The sequence below is a fragment of the Triticum aestivum genome, chromosome 1D (assembly GCF_018294505.1).
Source record: "Triticum aestivum cultivar Chinese Spring chromosome 1D, IWGSC CS RefSeq v2.1, whole genome shotgun sequence".
Lineage (NCBI taxonomy): Eukaryota > Viridiplantae > Streptophyta > Magnoliopsida > Poales > Poaceae > Triticum > Triticum aestivum.
Genome location: NC_057796.1, coordinates 304,940,011 through 304,959,861, shown reverse-complemented (window position 1 = coordinate 304,959,861; position 19,851 = coordinate 304,940,011). Strand labels below are relative to the sequence as shown.

Below are 19,851 nucleotides of genomic sequence, written 5' to 3'. Positions count from 1 at the left end.
AATGAACTTGTTCATTCGGTGCCTTTTGGCACAAACTATGGTTGCATTTGATGGATTGGATGAACTTTATAATCCCTAGTTCAATTACGATATGGTGTATTTGAATTGTTTATGTTTGCTTGGAAAATGTGATGATTTTGTTTCAATTGTTTCACCAAAGGTTTGGAAGAATTGACGAACCAAAATTTATAGGGGGTCAAACTATAGGGGATCCCGAGCAAAAGTTTGATACCTTAATATTTTTGAACTTTTGAGATAGGAAGAGGGTTTGAGGGATTAAGTTTAGGGTCTTTCCTAGAGATGCCCTTAGCAGCTTCAAACACTCACATGCTAAAATTGTACGCCAAGAAGAATTGTATCCTTTCCCATGATTTCCTGTATTTTTAGGTGCACGCCCTTAATTAGGATATCTTTTTTTTTTACAGAAAAAACTTCTGATCTATTCATCAACTGCTAAGGTAGTACAAAGAATTACATATCCAGATTCGCTGACCACCTAGCGACGGCTACAAACACTGGAGCGAGCTGAAGACGCTGCCGTCATCACCCCTCCCTCACCGGAGCCGGACAAACCTTGTTGTAGTAGATGGTCGGGAAGTCGTCGTGCTGAGGCCCCATAGAACCAGTGCACTAGAACAAGAACTGCCACCGATGAAGAGAAGCGTAGGTCAGAGGGATTCAACCTGCAGACATGCGAACACATACTGAATCCACATGGATCCATCGACAACAAAACGCCAACTGGATCCCGCCGTAGACAAACCTCCACACGCCCTCCGACGATGCTAGAAGCACCACCGGGACGAGGGCTAGAAGCACCACCGGACAGGGGCTAGGCAGGGAAAATCTCATCCCATCTTCAGAGAGCCACCCCGCCTCACCTTTCCTAGCAGGACACAAACCCTAACAAAACTCAAAAAGACATAAAAAATACAGAGCCCTTCCGCCGACAAGGGCCGGGATCCACTGCATGCGTCTCCACGGCCTTGAGGCCACAGGAGACGAGGCAGAACGGTGGCAGCGTCGGCGGGAGGCGAGAAACCCTAGCGCTGGGTGTCCCTAGGAAGGGGCAAAGGGGTACGGCTAATGGAAATTACCACGGCACTTGTTCTTAATTACTAGGATATCTAACAACCCACACAAATCTCAACTACACAAATCGACAAATCTAGTCATTTTATTGATCATATTTATAATGTTTACATATAGCTTAGCATCTTTAGTACTCACATACAAAAACTGCACACCAAGCAGAATCTACAAATTACTTTGCATGCTTTTCTAATAAAAAAAAAAAAGATCACTTCGCATGCTTGAGGTTTGCATCGGACAGCATGCCTTCGATGGCGGCCTTCCAGACCTTGCAGTGCGTCTGGTCCTCCAGCAGCAGCTGCACCGTCCCCGCCGACGTGCTCAGCGCCACCGCGAAGCACCTCCGGCCGTCGACCACCGCCTCGCCGCCGCCGCCCGTCGACACCCCGAGTAGCTCGTCTGAACCACGACAAAACGCGCCACAGAAAAGAAATCGCGTCAGTAAGGCAGCCAGACACGTAGAGGAGACGAATCATCGTCGACTTGCCGATGTCTCAGTGTGTGCAAGTGGCCGGAGTCCGGAGAGCGACGTGCCGCCACGGCTGGACCACGCAAAATCCATGCATGGCGACGACGAGACAAGACCTAGCTATCCAGGAGGGGAACATTTCAGGTTGTGCGTGTAGGGTGCCGTACGGCGCGAGGCGACAAGCGGCGCGTGCGCGCAGGTGGAGCGAGGGGAAGACGACGGCGAGCGCGCGTGGTGCGGTCATGACTTATGCGTGCATGGCGAGGCAACAACAAGACGACGACGAGCATCACATGCTGCTTTTCAAAGTAGAGACAGTTTAAAGGGACGGGCTGCGCGTTTGTGTGGTGCGTATGCGCGCTGATGATCAGATGATGCGTGCGTCCTGCTAATTGTAATCATGGTAGAAAATTAATATCTTAGTATCTTACGGTCGTCGTAGGTGGCGAAGGCGCCGCGCAGCCGCTTCGTCCCCAGCCTCAGCGCCACCGCGCCGCCGCCGCGCCGGGGGAAGACGGACACCGTCCTCACCCGTACCTTCCCTGCAAACCAATGGCGGGTCTTAACACTTGCAGCAATGGCGGCCGAGACGCGTCAATAGTCAATACTGCATGCTCTTACCGCAGGGTAGGCAGACCCTGAGGGCGATGCCTTTCTGGATGCTGGCGCTGATGCTCATGGCCATTGCGTTGGCGTTGGCGTTGGCGCCGGTGCTGATCCCTCTGACGTCCGCGGCCCTGAGCTTCAACGCGGCGGCGCCCCGGAGGCACGTCGCGGCGGTGGCGGTCAGCGTGAGGAGCTCGGCGGGGGAGCGGCTCTCGAGTCCGGTCTTGACGGCGGAGGTCACGCGGGGCCGGTTGGCGCCGGCGGACTCGGCGGCCTCCGCGCAGACGGTGGCCACGAGCGCGGCGGCGGACGCGAGCACAGCGCCCAGCTTCTTGTCCCCTCTCAGGTCGCACGCCGACACGACGCCGGCGATGGCCGCGGCGAGCTGGGCCACCGAGACGGCCGCGTGGGCCTGCGCCGAGTGCAGCCGGACCTCGTCCCGCCGACGCCGCCTCCGGCTCCCCGTGATGGAGACGTTGTCCAGGAAGTAGCCGCGCAGGAGCGCCTTCATCTGTCCAACGTTGAGCTGCCAAAACATCCACTGTTGTCAAATCCGACAATATGCTAACTGAGTAACTGTGCTAGTAGTAGGAGTACTTTCATAGTACTATCACAGTATCACTTCAGTGCTCTGCACTTAACCAGCTGGAGTACTATACCCTTCCTTTTTCTGCTTATTAATTGAAGTGTCCTTTTTTCTTGCACAATTAAGAAACGACAGTTCTTGTTAAGGACGGTCTAACTGTACCGACCTCTAAAACGACAAGTAAGAAAGATCAGAGGCGCCACGGCGTGCGTACGTCCTAATATCCCACACTGTTTGGCAGTGTTGATACAGTGTACAATCTACACTATTTGGCTGTTTGTTATACTACTATGTGGCCATGTTAGTATTGTCGTTGTGCTTAATTAATTCCTTGTGCTGCTGTTCTTAGTTTCTTACCCATATAGGCTGGTTCAGCTTAGTCTTGCGCTGCTTGGAGCCAGGCTTCCCACTGGCCAGAACTCTCTGCCAGATAAACCAAGAAAAGGTTAAAAATCGATCATCACAGGGAAGATCACAAGATGTCTTCCTAAAAATGTAACAACAACTCACTGACTCACCCACGTCTGAATCTGATTGAACAATTGGCTTTTACTGCCATCGATTCGAACCGCATCGAGTTCTTTGTCTCCCTCTTCGTCTTCCTTCGTCTCGCCTTCTTCATGATGGTCTTGTGCTGATACTCCTAGGCACTGTTTGGTAGAAAACCAGCAGTCAGAAGGTGGTATTTTAATGAACACTCATAATCTACACATGAGAAATGCAATAGAAAGTAGTACTCCCTCGGTCCGGAATTAACTGTCACTGAAATGAGCACTCAGTTTAGTGACAGTTAATTCCGGACGGAGGTCGTACATGCTAATATATTATTACAACTATTTGTTTTTCCGGTACACATCTTTTAGAAATTTTCTGGATCTTATGAAAGGAGAGTACGCGAACCGAGTAGTATGAATGCACTGTGTCCCAGTGAGTTGCAAAGTATAATGAAATGACCTCATGCTAGATTATCAATGTTAGCCGCCTTTGTTGTTTAATGGAATGGGAGGTGTGGTCCATGTAAACATACACTGGGGGTGAGTATTTGGAAGAGATCCGAGGAGGAGGGGTTCCATGTCCGAGAGAGGAACTCCATCGCCTGCTCAGGGATCACGGGGATCTCTTCGCCTTTCGGGCGTCGCATCGACGACTTTTCCTTGCGACGGATGCCCGCCTTCTGCGCATCGATCTGTGTGTTCTCTGCCTGCTTGCACATTCAGCACATGATCACTGAGATGGTTAGTCACTGGCTAAGAAATCAGAACATGCTGATAGAGATGCAGTAATAGTGTTGCTCAAACATGTAGGGCACCATGCTGACTACAAAAATAAAGATGATCCTTTTTTCTGAATCCTGTCCTAAGATGCAGTTTGTGCCAAAGACACAAACAGTGCATAAGATTTGTATGATTTATATTATAATAGGATTAGGCCACACATCTATGCATATTATATACTGTATAAAGCTAACAAAAAGTTTATCTTATGAGAATTGAGAAGAGTACGAAGCAAGCAGGAAAGTTTCATCACCATTTGACAGGACAAGGAGTGGCATCTCTGGAAGGGGGCCGTCCCAAACTCCACTCCTCTCCTGAAATGCTCCATCTTATCGTCCACGTCAAAAGGACTTCACCTAAATATTTAGCAGAATCTAGTTGATCAATGAGGATGGAGTAATGAGAGCTCAAAGATCATGCCTATTTATAGTCAGGGCCAAGTTCTTGTCGTCCACTAAATGTGATATCAAGATCCTACCAACAGTATAACCCCTTCACAGTATCACGATTCGTCGTTCTCGCTACGGACAATTTGCTAGAGAACAGGCACTAAAGAACAGCTGCAATTATTAGATTAAAAAGCATTGCCTAATCGACACTGTAGGCAGAGAATTATTGGAGAGCCAAGTTTCAGGTGAGACAATCTGTTTTTCCATGCTAAATCATTGAGATAATCTACATGGTTATCTATCTGATTAACACTTGCAACATTTCCATGAGCAGTACCTTAACACTGGAACTGGCCTTAGTGGCCTAGTAGTCCACAATAAGTACGAAACATCATATATATGGTAAACAACAAAATAAGATTAGGAGAGACTAATTTTGGTTTAAATGGTGGATACTTCAGAGGATTTAGGTAAGGATTTTACAAGAAGGAAAATAAGGTGAGGAAGAACTGTAGTAGTAGTAGCAGTAAGCAGTGAACATGAAGCTTAGCCTGAAGGTAAGGGCTTTAGAGAAGGAAGGCTTACCTTACTAGGAAGCCCTGGATGCACCGATGTTGTGACACCTGCATTGGTTCAAGTATTTATATCACAACCTCAACCTAAAAAAGGTTCGCAAACGGCGATCACACTGCATTAGCAGTAAGTAAGAGTAATCTAGTATTATGACTGCCAACCCCACAAGATCCATCTTGCTCTTATTATACACCCGAAACCGCCTCGTTTTGACATCCGGTTGGGCCGATCTTTCTCCATCCAGGATCTCTGCTGCTCGAGCAGAGTAGTAAACTGCGAAAAAGGGGCAGATTCGCATGCTTCTTGTGGAATGGATCTCTGAAGACTGGCCAACTAGGCCTGAACTGATGTGGATTAGACCGGGGAGATGGTCCTCCTAATAGGTAATGGCAATTTGGCACGGTTTATCATTGCCACTTATGGTATGTGCGAATGGAAAATGCGCGGTGCTGTACCGCGTGCTTCGTTAAAAAGCGAAGTATTTTGGTGTATGTGTTGGTCACAATGCAAATTATGCAATGGATGGTAGTCAGGCAATCTGCTCTGCCGACGAAGAGAGATCTGCAAGTTTAAATTCATGATTGTGACGCCGAACGAAAGGGAGGATTACCACTGATTTGAGATGATCATCCATAACGAAAGCTTGCGCCTAAAGCAACTCTCTAGTGCTTTACAGTGTAGTGATGGGATGTAATCTCTTTACAGTGTAGTGATGGGATATAATCTATGGTTTCCACAGGTGTGAACAATGTACTACTGTCAATGTGTTGGGCGATGCGGGGTTCTTGTTAGTTTAAGAGTGCTACTCATTGTAGCTGGTGACAAGTGTTGAGCATTTGGCTACCCAGACAAGAAGGGCGAAATCTTACTATCTTCTTTCATTCCCAAAGACTGCAGTACTAATGTACCACACATGTGAGTGGCATTCGTGCATGACCAGCTGAACTAAGAAGGTGATCACTAATCAGGTCATCAGATAGCACATACTACGAACAGAACCATATGGATCGGATCAGTGACGGGTGGATTCGCCTCCCCTAATCGACGCGCAGGCGCATCGTCGCTGCGCTTCTGATATAGGCCAGCAGATATCTGCTCCCAAATTGGCGCAGCAAACTGTACTACAGAGTTGTCCAAGACGAGAAATAATAGGCACTGACCTGACCTTTGCTGGCTCCTGCCTGTAAGTGCCGTTTGAGCCTGTTGGGAAATTTCGCTTCTTTGTGCTGAGCCTTGAGATGAGATCACCCTTCACACCCACGCAACGACTAGCAGCCTGATTGTAGTTCGTGAGCCGATGCTTGTGATCACTAATTGCCGTCGTAATCCCGGAATTGAAGGCACGGATTCGTGTAGCCGTTGAGAGAAAGAGTCGGGAGCTGGGCCCACCAGAAATGGTCCACAGGGTCCAGAAAAATGTAATAAAAATACAAAATTCAGTTCGTCTCTAGCGGAATACCCCTGTTTGACGCATGACGCGGATTTGGGCCGGCCCATTTAGTAGCTCCTGCTACTCCGGTTTTAGGAACATTCTGTGTTGGTTTTTTCTTTCTTCGGTTGTTATTCTCTGCCGGTTTTGTCAGGTTCTTTTTTCCCTTGAAAAAATTGTTCATGTTTACAAAAAGTCTTTAGAAATTTCAAAATATATTGGAATTTTCAAATCTGTTCATTTTCTATATTTTTTAGTTTTTAAAAATGTTCATATTTTTCTAAAAAACTGTTCTAAATTAAAAAAATTACATTTTTAACGATTGTTTTTTATAAAAAATCAAAAGTTTCAAAACAAACCATGTTTAAAAAATAGAACTTAAATAAAATAAGTTTTCCAAAAATGATCTCAAAACTTCAAAAAATAGTTCACTTGTTGAAATTAATAATTTTTAGTGGTGTTTTTGGAAAGCCGAATAGAAAAACTGCCAAAAGCCAAAATAATTGCAGTAGGAAAAAAAATATCTAACTGCTCGCTACTCTGTCAGAACTTGTTTTAGACAAACATGGAAAGCTTTATTATGTCATCATAATGTAATTTATGCTACAACTTATAGTGTTAATGGGCCAGTCCCGCTCATCCGATCCTGTGCGGGAGGTCGATATTTTGACGCAACACCCGTCAAATTGTACCTCCCCTCTAGCAATGCCTCATTAGCATAAATTACATTTTCGGACAATGCCCAAAAAATATATTATATTTTCAGGCAAGGTTTGGTTGCATCCCAAAAGAAAGTCGTAAGTCTTTGGACCAGTAAGTAAATACTAAATAATGGTTGGGTCGAGCAATGTTTTTTGTGTGCGCGCTCTGGCGAATACCTCAACCAGGTTTTTTGCAAGTACTCCCTCCATTCCAAAATAGATGACTCAACTTTGTACTAACTTTAATACAAAGTTTTAGTACAAAGTTGAATCATCTATTTTGGAATGGAGGGAGTAATATGGATCGATAAAATTGTACTAAAACTGTGATAAGTAATATGGATCAAAGGGAGTACTTTAGTTTACCGGGCTAGCTCCTCCACAGTATACTGGTATTGCCATTTTTCCAAATAATGTATTTATGTATTCAGATCACCCTGATATTGATACGCTTGTGCATATCGGTGAATTTATAAAATTGAACATACAGACGAACTGGAAACGCATACTTTTCAACCTAAAAAATAATGCAAACAGATATGCACGCAGTGACGCAGGCATATATCATCAGTTTTTTTTTTTTGCGAGATCAGTTGATTCCGCCCAATTATTCTTCAGAGTATGCGGTAAGAAGTACAGACGTACTACATGAGAGACAAGAAATGTTCAGGTTCTTCATGGGAGGGTGAATTTAGGCAGATGGCAGTTCAGCTTGCAGACCGCATGAGTTGCATAGCACTTTCCCTTATTGTTGCCATACAAGCAGCAGTAACACAAGTCGCATGGCCGCATCAACTGCCTCTCACACGAGAATATGTCCGGTCCATGTCCTTGACCTGCAAAATAGTTCAAGATTAAGAACCAAATCGACCATGTCGATTCATAAGGAAGCTGCAACTTACTCTGAGCACGAGACGCGAAGCATCCGAGAAGAACCAGGACAAGCACCAGGAACTGGAAGGCCTGCTTCATGTAGTGGCTCGCCATTCGTTCACGCGCAGGTGGTTCAAGATCGTCAGATGAGATGAGAGTGCGTACTGCTCACAGGATGGTTTGATCCACCGTTGACGTCGATGCATATATATAGGCAGACATGCGTTATGTTTGTTGCTCCCAGTCTTATCTGATTCACCGGGGCCGTCGTAATCCCGGAATTGAAGGCACGAATTCGCGTAGCCGTTTGAAGTCACAGGGTCCAGAAATACACAAAAAATCAGTTCGTCTCTGGCGGAATACTCTATTTGACGCGGGAAACTGGGATTTGGGCCGGCCCATTTAGCAGCTCCTGCTACTCCGGTTTTAGGAACACTACTAATTGCCCGTGCATTGCATTGAATGCGTACTCTAGTGATTCAATATCAATCCTGTCCGGTATATATCTTACATCAGTTTTGCTAACGTTTTATTTGATGGGAGTATGGGTAGAAGAAGGCAAGGAAGGGTTTGACTTAGTTGAAATTTTGGTAAGACTGATTTGACTGATTGAGTTAATGCAGGACAGGGTTTTGGAAAAGTATCAATTTCGTTTAAATTATTTCAAGTTAATATATTCATGTTGGTTTTTATTTTGTATGGCATCGGTTGAGGTTATCAAAAATACCAACAGGAAACCAAGGGGGGCGGGGGGTGAAAACGTGGGTGAGAAAACCGGGTGGGAGGTGAAGGCGACCGAACGAGATTCTAGAACATTATGTGTTGGTTTTTTTTCTTTCTTTGGTTCTTTTTATCTGCCGGTTTTTCAGGTTTTGTCGGGTTCTTTTTTTTTCCTGTTGTTTGATTTTTTTTTATAAACTTAAAAAAATGTTCACAATTTTAAGAATTGTTCATGTTTTCCAGAAGTGTTTAGAAATTTCAAAAAATATTTGCATTTTCAAAGTATGTTCAGATTTTTCAAAAAAAAAAACACTTGGATACCGATATGCGTATCCATATCAATGCAATTTTATAGAAGTAAACATACACACAAATTGCGATACGAGGACGTCAACCTCCATTATTGATACTACTACCTCCGTCCTGATTTATTAGTCTCCATCGTATTTTTGGTCAAAATTTGACCACATTTTAACTAGCAAAATAATGCATGTCACCAAAAATTATATTGATAGATTCGTGTTAGAATGTAGTGTCCAATGGTATTATTTTTGTTGTGTATAACTCATATTTTATTAATTAAAATCATAGTCAAAATCTAACCTAAAATACGAAGAGAACTGGTAAACCAGGACGGAGGTAGTATTAGAGCTGAGCCAGTTAAAGAATTAAGCCATGATAATGGAAAAGTTGCAGAAAATAATATTGTACATGCAACCATATTTCATCAATGAAACAATGATTGTGTCTGCCGGTTGTGCGGGCCGATAATTAATTATGTAATTAGCAAGCCGAAGATCAATTATATGACGCATGCATTAGGCTAGTCATAGTGGGTAGTAACATAGACTAGTAACATATGCATGTTATTAGTCTATGTTACTATCATCATAGTGGGTAGTAACATAAGTGTAGTGTCATGCAAGCCTTCATTTATTATGTTGTAAACTCATTTTGCATTGGGGTGCGTTATGTTACGATAACATATTATGTTACCACAAGCACCTCTTTTCTCATTAACTCCATGCCACATAAGCATATATGTCTTGGGTGCGTTATGTTATTACCTAAGTTACTCCCACTATGACTAGTCTTATATTGAAAGGATGTGATTGACACATTGTGTGATGGTTCTGTATGCACAGAATCTTGAATTGTACGACCTCAGTTTCAAGAAAAGAAAAAACAGTGTCAACAAAATAAAGAATTGTACGACCAATAAAAACAAGAAACTAGGGAGGATCAGCATGGCGCAGTAAGGCAAGAGATCAAACATGTTTCGATTTTAAAACGGTGGTTAAAATCTTACCAGCTAATACATATGCATTGAAGTCGTCGTTCGTCTATGTTAGTGTGTTTTAAGGTTGGATACTTCCGATCTACGCCACTCTTTCTTGGCGCGGTTGTTGTTCTGGTGCGCTGGTCCTATGAGGCCTTAGCACGATGACTTCCCGATTGTCTACTACAACAAGTTTTGCCCGGCTCCAATGATGAAGGGGCGATGACGGCGGCGCGCCTTCGGCTCGCTTCAGTGTTTGTAGTCGTCGTTAGGTGATCTACGGATCCGGATGTAATTTCTATTATTTCTTGTGTTCGTTGTACCGCCATGATTGAAGATGAATAGATTAAAATTTTCCCAAAAAAAAAGGAAACATGACATACAAAAAAGATCATATATGGTGACAAGGTGCTACCAAAATTTAGGACACCTAGATATGTCACTTAGGAGTCCTTTCCTTCTAAATCTGTTAGTATTCTATTTTGAGTCATAACGGGGTAGGCGTTTTGGCTCCCGGGAGCAAATGCCCTCGGATGAACAGTAACTCAGAAAAAATAGTAAAATGTTTTAAAAAAACCTATTTTATTTTTTATGTTTATGTTAGTGTCGCAAGTATGCTTGACAATTTTTATGTGAAACAGCGCTGTAGTGTTTCATCGGTGAGAAAAAAACGAACATGGGGTGACATTTTGAGGTAACATTTGTGTTTCAATTTTTTTTAACATGCCAATATGTTTAACCTTTTGCTTAAAACTTTGCAGGTAGCATTTGGATGTGTCTATGAATAGATAAAAAGTTTGTTGGGATTTTCTTTTGACATTGCAAAAACTATTGTTTGAGGAGCACGTGCTCTCGGGAGCCGTGAGATTTGGTTGTTACCATAATAGTTTCTTTTTTTATAAAAGCCCAGTTTAGTCCTTATCCATGTATGGGGTTGGCTATATTAATGCAAAGGGTAATGCATATGTACAGGTTTTCTTATAAATTAAACAGAAATTATATCATCCACAAGTTTGGGAAAAAGCAGACCGGAGGCTCCTCCGCCCAACTACTTTTTTTTGAAAATGTCCAGCAATTGCTGGCTATTTCATTGATTCAAAGCAGGGAGAACATGGTGATAACAAAAGGTTGTCGGGTGGTCAGAGACCAAGGATGAAAAGAGAAGAACATAAAAATGACATCTAGAGGCCGATAATCTCACGGTGGTTCCCCGAAGGGGCTCTCGATACATTTCGCTCCGGCGAGACTCCATAGCTCCATTGAGTTTCTTATTTCCCTCACAATGTCAAAGGTGGAGGTGGTCTTGTTTTGGAAGGTGCTTCTATTCTGTTCGTGCCAAATCTCCCAGCATGCTGCTAGCAGTATAGTTTTTGCTCCTTTCCTCTCCCTTGGTGCTGCCTTGTTGATGATTTCTCTGATGATCAGCAGCGGCCGCTTCTGGCGCCACTCGTCCTTCGTCGTGAAGGTGGAGCAGCCGCGCCATGATGCCACCTGTTGCCACATGCTCCATGCCGTGGGGCATTCCCAGAAGATGTGCTTGCTCGTTTTAAGGTTTTATGTGGCAGAGTTGGCAGAAGTAACCGTTCAGCCAGCCCCGGCGTTGGAGTCTATCGTTGGACCAAACTCGGTTCTGCAGTAGCAGCCATACGAACATCTTGATCTTCCCTGGAGCCCAAGTTTTCCATATGATGCTATCAAACTCCGATAGGTGCCGGCCCTGGAAATGAATTTTGTAAGCAGAGCTTGTTTTGTATTCCCCCTTCGCCTCCAGGTTCCACCATATTTGGTCCCTTTCATCTCCATTTAGTATGATGTTTGCCTCTCGAATTCTCCGGTATAGACGCGGGAAATCCGGCAGTAGCTGGTTGACATCACCATGCTCTAGGTCTCTGATCCAAGTGGAGTCGTGTCGTGCTTCATAGACTGTCTTGTTCTTGCGCCGGGAGTGGTGGAACAGTTTTGGGTAGCTCTAAGCAAGGGTTCCGGGTCCTAGCCAGGTTGATTGCCAGAAGATCGTTGTCTTGCCATCACCAACTGTTGTTGGGAAACATAGTAACTTCAAAAAAATTCTTACGCACACGCAAGATCATGGTGATGCATAGCAACGAGAGGGAAGAGTGTTGTCCACGTACCCTCGTAGAGCGTAAGCGGAAGCGTTATGACAACGCGGTTGATGTAGTCATACGTCTTCACGATCGACCGATCCTAGTACCGAAAGTACGGCACCTCCGCGATCGGCACACGTTCAGCTCGGTGACGTCCCACGAACTCACGATCCAACAGAGTGTCGAGGGAGAGCTTCGTCAGCACGACGGCGTGATGACGGTGATGATGAAGTTACCGGCGCAGGGCTTCGCCTAAGCACTACGACGATATGACCGAGGTGGATTATGGTGGAGGGGGGCACCGCACACGGCTGGAAACAATCAACTTGTGTGTTCTAGGGTGCCCCCTGCCCCCGTATATAAAGGAGCAAGGGGGGAGGCTGGCCGGCCCTTGGGACGCGCCAGGAGAGGAGGAGTCCTCCTCCTAGTAGGAGTAGGACTCCCCTTTCCTACTCCTACTAGGAGGGAGAAAGGAAGGAGGAGAGGGAGAAGGAAAGGGGGGCGCCACCCCCCTTCCCTAGTCCAATTCGGACCAGAGGGGGAGGGGTCGCGCGGCCTGCCCTGGCCGGCTCTCTCTCTCCACTAAGGCCCATGTGGCCCATTAGTTCTCCCGGGGGGTTCCGGTAACCCTCCGGCACTCCGGTTTTCTCCGAAATCACTCGGAACACTTCCGGTGTCCGAATATAGCTGTCCAATATATCAATCTTTATGTCTCGACCATTTCGAGACTACTCGTCATGTCCGTGATCACATCTGGGACTCCAAACTATCTTCGGTACATCAAAACACATAAACTCATAATACCGATCGCCACCGAACGTTAAGCATGCGGACCCTACGGGTTCGAGAACTATGTAGACATGACCGAGACACGTCTCCGGCCAATAACCAATAGTGGAACCTGGATGTTCATATTGGCTCCCACATATTCTACGAAGATCTTTATCGGTCAAATCGCATAACATTATAAGTTGTTCCCTTTGTCATCGGTATGTTACTTGCCCGAGATTCGATCGTCGGTATCACCATACCTAGTTCAATCTCGTTACCGGCAAGTCTCTTTACTCGTTCCGTAATGCATCATCCCGCAACTAACTCATTAGTCACATTGCTTGCAAGGCTTATAGTGATGTGCATTACCGAGAGGGCCCAGAGATACCTCTCCGACAATCGGAGTGACAAATCCTAATCTCGATCTATGCCAACTCAACAAGTCCATCGGAGACACCTGTAGAGCACCTTTATAATCACCCAGTTACGTTGTGAAGTTTGGTAGCACACAAAGTGTTCCTCCGGTATTCGGGAGTTGCATAATCTCATAGTCATAGGAACATGTATAAGTCATGAAGAAAGCAATAGCAACATACTAAACGATCAAGTGCTAAGCTAACGGAATGGGTCAAGTCAATCACGTCATTCTCTAATGATGTGATCCCATTAATCAAATGACAACTCATGTCTATGGCTAGGAAACTTAACCATCTTTGATTCAACGAGCTAGTCAAGCAGAGGCATACTAGTGACACTCTGTTTGTCTATGTATTCACACATGTACTAAGTTTCCGGTTAATACAATTCTAGCATGAATAATAAACATGTATCATGATATAAGGAAATATAAATAACAACTTTATTATTGCCTCTAGGGCATATTTCCTTCAGTCTCCCACTTGCACTAGAGTCAATAATCTAGATTACACAGTAATGATTCTAACACCCATGGAGTCTTGGTGCTGATCATGTTTTGCTCGTGAGAGAGGCTTAGTCGATGGGTCTGCAACATTCAGATCTGTATGTATCTTGCAAATATCTATGTCTCCCTCCTTGACTTGATCGCGGATGGAATTGAAGCGTCTCTTGATGTGCTTGGTTCTCTTGTGAAATCTGGATTCCTTTGCCAAGGCAATTGCACCAGTATTGTCACAAAAGATTTTCATTGGACCCGATGCACTAGGTATGACACCTAGATCGGATATGAACTCCTTCATCCAGACTCCTTCATTTGCTACTTCTGAAGCAGCTATGTACTCCGCTTCACATGTAGATCCCGCCACGACGCTTTGCTTAGAACTGCACCAACTGACAGCTCCACCGTTCAATATAAAACGTATCCAGTTTGTGACTTAGAGTCATCCAGATCAGTGTCAAACCTTGCATAGACGTAACCATTTACGACGAGCTCTTTGTCACCTCCATAAACGAGAAACATATGCTCAGTCCTTTTTAGGTATTTCAGGATGTTCTTGACCGCTGTCCAGTGATCCACTCCTGGATAACTTTGGTACCTCCCTGCTAAACTGATAGCAAGGCACACATCAGGTCTGGTACACAGCATTGCATACATGATAGAGCCTATGGCTGAAGCATAGGGAACACCTTTCATTTTCTCTCTATCTTCTGCAGTGGTCGGGCATTGAGTCTGACTCAATTTCACACCTTGTAACACAGGCAAGAACCCTTTCTTTGCTTGATCCATTTTGAACTTCTTCAAAACTTTATCAAGGTATGTGCTTTGTGAAAGTCCAATTAAGCGTCTCGATCTATCTCTATAGATCTTGATGCCCAATATATAAGCAACTTCACCGAGGTCTTTCATTGAAAAACTCTTGTTCAAGTATCCTTTTATGCTATCCAGAAATCCTATATCATTTCTGATCAACAATATGTCATCCACATATAATATTAGAAATGCTACATAGCTCCCACTCATTTTCTTGTAAATACAGGCTTCTCCAAAAGTCTGTATAAAACCATATGCTTTGATCACACTATCAAACCGTTTATTCCAACTCCGAGATGCTTGCACCAGTCCATAAATGGATCGCTGGAGCTTGCACACTTTGTTAGCATCCTTTGGATCGATAAAACCTTCAGGTTGCATCATATACAACTCTTCTTCCAGAAATCCATTCAGGATTGCAGTCTTCACATCCATTTGCCAAATTTCATAATTATAAAATGCAGCAATTGCTAACATGATTCGGACGGACTTAAGCATCGCTACGGGTGAGAAGGTCTCATCATAGTCAACTCCTTGAACTTGTTGAAAACCTTTCGCAACAAGTCGAGCTTTGTAGACAGTAACATTACCGTCAGCGTCTGTCTTCTTCTTGAAGATCCATTTATTCTCGATGGCTTGCCGATTATCGGGCAAGTCAACCAAAGTCCACACTTTGTTCTCATACATGGATCCCATCTCAGATTTCATGCCTCAAGCCATTTTGCGGAATCTGGGCTCATCATTGCTTCCTCATAGTTCGTAGGTTCGTCATGGTCAAGTAACATGACCTCCAGAACAGGATTACCGTACCACTCTGGTGTGGTTCTTACTCTGGTTGACCTACGAGGTTCGGTGTAACATCCCAAAATTCTAAATTTTGGAATGTTATATTAAATAGATAGATTTGATTGATTGTTGTGTGATTGATTGACTGAAAGTGACTGAAATTTGAAACTTTTCGAAAGTTAAATGAGAGGGAATAAAAGGACTTTCCCAAACTTTCACCTTTTTGCATTTTGATCTCCGGGAATTCAAATCCTTTTCAAATACAAAACCCTCGAGAGAAGATGACATGACTTCTTCCATTTAATTAAATGAAAATGGTATTTGAAAATATTTGAATTTCATTCGAAAATATTTCTAATTCATAAAATTCAAGCAACTCAATGATTTTCATGAGAGATAAAATGACTTCTTCAAAACATATGAAATATGAGTTGGGAGTTTAAAAGGATCAAATTTAAAGTCCTTTTGAAAATTATTTTCAATTTGGAGTTATTGGGTTTAATTCAAATTATTTTTCTCCAAAAATAAAATATACAGAAATTAGGGTAAAATGATTCCCTACATCAGAAAATTGGAGAGAAATAAATTTGAATTAATCTTGGTATTTTTAAAATGATTTTTATTGGATTCTATTAGAGCAGCAGCAGTGTTTGATTTATTTGAATTCTTGTGTATTTTATTTGACGTTAGAAAAATGTTCATGCTGTAGGAAATATTTTTCTGAAAATTTTGATATATTATACGCCTATATAATATTTTTTATTTATTTGTTTTTATTATTTTTGTCTGTGTTTAAAAAAAGTTATTTAAAAAAAAACTTCTGGACCGACCGGACCGGGCTGGCCCAGCCAGCCAGGCCACGGCCCAGCCGGCCCGACGCGCCGTCCGCCTCGCCACCGAGCTCGGGACAGAGTCCCGAGCGCTGCCGCAACCTCCGCCGCCTCGACGTCCGTACGCCGCCCGGAGTCCTCCGCCGCCTTGCCCCCTCCTCCACGCAACGCGCCACCCCCCGAGGCTATATATAGCCGCACTCCGCGCCCTCGCGCCGCCGCTCGCCTCCTCGCCGCGTTGCGCTACCGCCGCCGCCGCCGCCAGATCCGCCGTGCCGCTGCCTGTTGCTGCTGCCCGCGCCGCACTCCACCCCACCGCCGCTGCTTGCTTGCCTCACCGCTGCGCGCTGCCGCCTGCCGCCGTAGCCGCGCCCCACCCGCCGCTGCCGCCGCTCCTCGCAGTCGCCGGAGCCGCGCCGCCCTCGCCGGAGTCCGTCGCTAACCGCCGCCGCCGGTTTTCGATGGAAAACCACCCCAAACCGATACAAACCGACCCGGTTTTCTTTTTAGGTTTTTCTTTAGTTCGGTTTTATATTATTAGATCGGTTTTCTTTTTAGCCTAGTTATTTCGAGAACGTTCGTTGGTTAGGTATTCACAGCGAACGATTTTCGTTCGTTAGGGTTTCATAGCGAACGTTCGTACCGTAGAGTTTTTCTTTTCTTTTGATTTTTCTATCCAGGGACCCATCCGTGAATAATATATTTACAGATTAGTCCCAGATCGTGCAACGCTCATAACTTTTTGCTCGTTAGCCGGAATTAGACGAAACCAATGCCCACCTCTTCGTTACGATTTCCTCTATCCAGATAATCAACTTAAACATGTTTTTGAAAATTTTAAAAATTGATTAGATCAGTTTCGTATTTGAACTTCGTTTGATCATAACTTGAGTTTCGTAACCCCGATTTAGTTGATTCTTTTTGCTAATTGAAGCTCTTGACCTAAACTTTCTGATAAGGCCAAATTCACATAATTTTGGTACTGTTAGAAATTGTTTTATGTGCAAGAGTTATTTGCTTGGTTTTGATGTTTTTCGAATTGTCTTCTTCGTTCTTTCCGATCTTCTGAGTGATTGCTTATGTGTGGTTACTATTGCTTGCTTACGATAGATTGACCGGAGTGTGAGGAGTAGAACTATCAAAGAGTTTTGAGTGCGAATCATCTTCATCAACAATATAGGCAAGTTCACACTTTGATCATATCCCTTTCATAGCCAGTTTTTATGCATTAGTTTCACCCTCAAACATTGCATGAGTAGGATTGATAACATGTGGGTATTGGGAAGTAGTTGATGAGGTAGGAACCTATTGCCCTGCATTCAAACCTTGGGAGTTACTATTACGTTATGCTTATATTGCCATGCTATGCTCGTAGACGTGGATTGGATTTGAGTGTATCCATGACAGATGTGAGATTGTTAATTAATGGTTAAACTTAAGGTGGCAACTTAAATACACATCTGGGTGGATTGAGGCACCTGGGGAATCCAGTGATTGCCTGTATTTTTTGGAAATCCCGGGGTACCGTGGGATTCTCCTATGGAATGCCACCCAGGCTCAAAGGGATCATGAGATTATTCATACTAGAAACTTCCGTGTGCAGCCACAAGCTATTATGGGCTCTAGCATAGTTGATTAAGTCGTGTGAACTCTTACAGTGGTAGACTAGCAGATGTAGGGGTTGTAGGTGGTACGGTCTACCCATCGTAAGGTGCTAACGCTTCTGAAAGACTGTGTCTCGGTCATCCGTTTCTCAAACACCATGTAGTGCGAGAAATTCAACGGAGGAGATCGAGTCTTGTGGAGAAAAGTGCGCAAACCTCTGCAGAGTGTACAAACTAATCATGATTAGCCGTGTCCCCGGTTATGGACATCTTGAGTATCTAGTTCTTGGATTATCATGTTGATCTCATCACTCTATATAATTAATTTTTTGGGTTGTTAACTTTTAATTGGGATTGAGAGGGGGTTTACCTTCTCAATATTTTCAACCAACTTTGTAGTTAAATAAAATATATTCCTTTGCAGTAGGGAAAAATTGGCTTGTCGCAAAAACATTATAACCATAGAGCTTTTCCACCAGCCATATGCATGTAGTGATAGTTATTATTCATCATTATCCTATGGTGTGAATTTGCTAGTATATTCAATGTACTGACCCTTTGTGGCTGCAACGTCTCATGTTGCAGGATTTTCTTACGACGAGTAAGTGATACGTTAGGGTTACGATTTCTACACTCAACTTTGCCGTTGGTGTTGATGGGAATCCACAACCTTGTTACTTCCGCTTTATGGATTGAGGTAATAGTATTTACGTTACTTTATACATGTGATTTACCTCTTTTATAAATCCTCGAGTACTGTGTGTGTCAGCATACCGATCCAGGGATGACACTTAAGCACAGAGACTTGACCGTCTGAGGTCGGGTCGCTACAAGATGGTATCAGAGCACATGTTGACTGTAGGACGTGACCCTACAAACTGGCAAGCCCATAGGAAGGATTTTCTCTAAAACTTTATTTTTCAAAAAGATCTTTTACCTCTCTTCTCTTCGGAGCTTATTCAAATATCCCCTTTTAGTGAGACCATATCCCTTTTCCCTTTTGACCACACGAAGATTCAGCTGATGGGACCACTCCAAGAAGTACAAGATATCGGACAACCACTACCACTACGGAATGAAGGAGATTTTTACCGTGCATCTGAATAAAGGAAACTACAACAGTTGAAGACTCCGAAGACTAGGAGAATTTGAAGGCCCTGAAGAATTCCTAGATTTTTTATGACCTAGGAAGGCTACCCTTATGGAACTTGGCAGATTATGGAAGCTGTCAATACCCGAGATCAAGGTGTGTTGGAGAAAGACTGGAACATGGAGCATTAGAACTCAAAGTTTTGTCAAGAAAACCCCAAGGCAGGAGATAGCAACTATGGAATGATAACTCATGGTAAAAACATGGGCATGAACACGACTATCCATGATGTTATCGCATGATTATGCTATTGTCACTGTGCTGAGATGAGCATGCATTTCATCGGAAGGATTGGATGGTAGAAGGCTGATGGAGCACCTATCAGCAAGATGAAGTTTTAACCTTAGCCGGTGTATCACCAGATCTGGAGTGTTACATCAAGAAGTTAAGATGGACCTACAAGAAGCAGTATTTGATAAGGAAGCGTTTCTTGAAGAACTTAGGACCCAGAAGCTGAAAGTAGCCAAGCTAGAGGAGCAAAACCTTGAGACATCAAAGATTCGTCAGGAACTGAAGGACAGTAGGATCATGGTTCATGTCAAGGATGTTGAAACCCAGAAGTTTGGAATGCAACTCCAGAAATATAAAGGACGCCACGAGAGATTTCGCGTCAACAGAGATGATCTAGCAAAAGAATTTTAGAAGGACAAGCATGATCGGAAGAAGCCATCGGAGACATGAACAAGACTTGAAGAGTTTGGCGACTCTGAAGATTTATTGACCATTAGAAGACCAAACCCCTGTTTTATACCTACGTTAGATGCGACATTTGTGAGCTATCATTTGTTTGATGTTTTTCCCGACAGCCACAAATAAAATCTGCCTTTTCAAAACTTTTGTTTGTATTGTGTGCATCCCTCTCTCTCTCTCTCTCTCTCTCTCCTT

The 19,851-nt window shown here is 43.9% G+C and overlaps 1 protein-coding gene across 2 annotated transcripts; it reads right to left on the bottom strand.

Annotated features, from left to right (window-relative positions):
• Positions 1–1,159: 1,159 nt before the first annotated feature.
• LOC123168917 (VAN3-binding protein-like) lies at positions 1,160–6,261 on the bottom strand. Of its 2 annotated transcripts, XM_044586784.1 has the most exons (9): positions 6,150–6,261; positions 5,002–5,039; positions 4,281–4,383; positions 3,781–3,954; positions 3,272–3,403; positions 3,111–3,176; positions 2,183–2,693; positions 1,993–2,103; positions 1,160–1,491 (listed from the first exon to the last, which is right to left on the bottom strand). In XM_044586784.1, exons 3-9 carry the CDS (start codon positions 4,353–4,355, stop codon positions 1,301–1,303), a joined length of 1,260 nt encoding a protein of 419 aa, XP_044442719.1. In that variant the 5' UTR covers positions 4,356–4,383; positions 5,002–5,039; positions 6,150–6,261; the 3' UTR covers positions 1,160–1,300. The 2 variants fall into 2 exon arrangements, with proteins under 2 accessions (XP_044442719.1, XP_044442725.1); XM_044586790.1 differs by lacking the exon at positions 6,150–6,261 and having other exon boundaries at positions 5,002–5,050.
• Positions 6,262–19,851: the final 13,590 nt, after the last annotated feature.

Bases quoted from the DNA above. Each gene is read 5' to 3' on its own strand.
- LOC123168917 (XM_044586784.1), bottom strand. From the start codon at position 4,355: ATGGAGCATTTCAGGAGAGGAGTGGAGTTTGGGACGGCCCCCTTCCAG. The intron at 3,955-4,280 runs GTGATGAAACTT...ATGTGCAAGCAG, and splicing joins ACTCCTTGTCCTGTCAAATG to GCAGAGAACACACAGATCGA. The intron at 3,404-3,780 runs GTATGTTTACAT...TCTACCAAACAG, and splicing joins TCCAAATACTCACCCCCAGT to TGCCTAGGAGTATCAGCACA.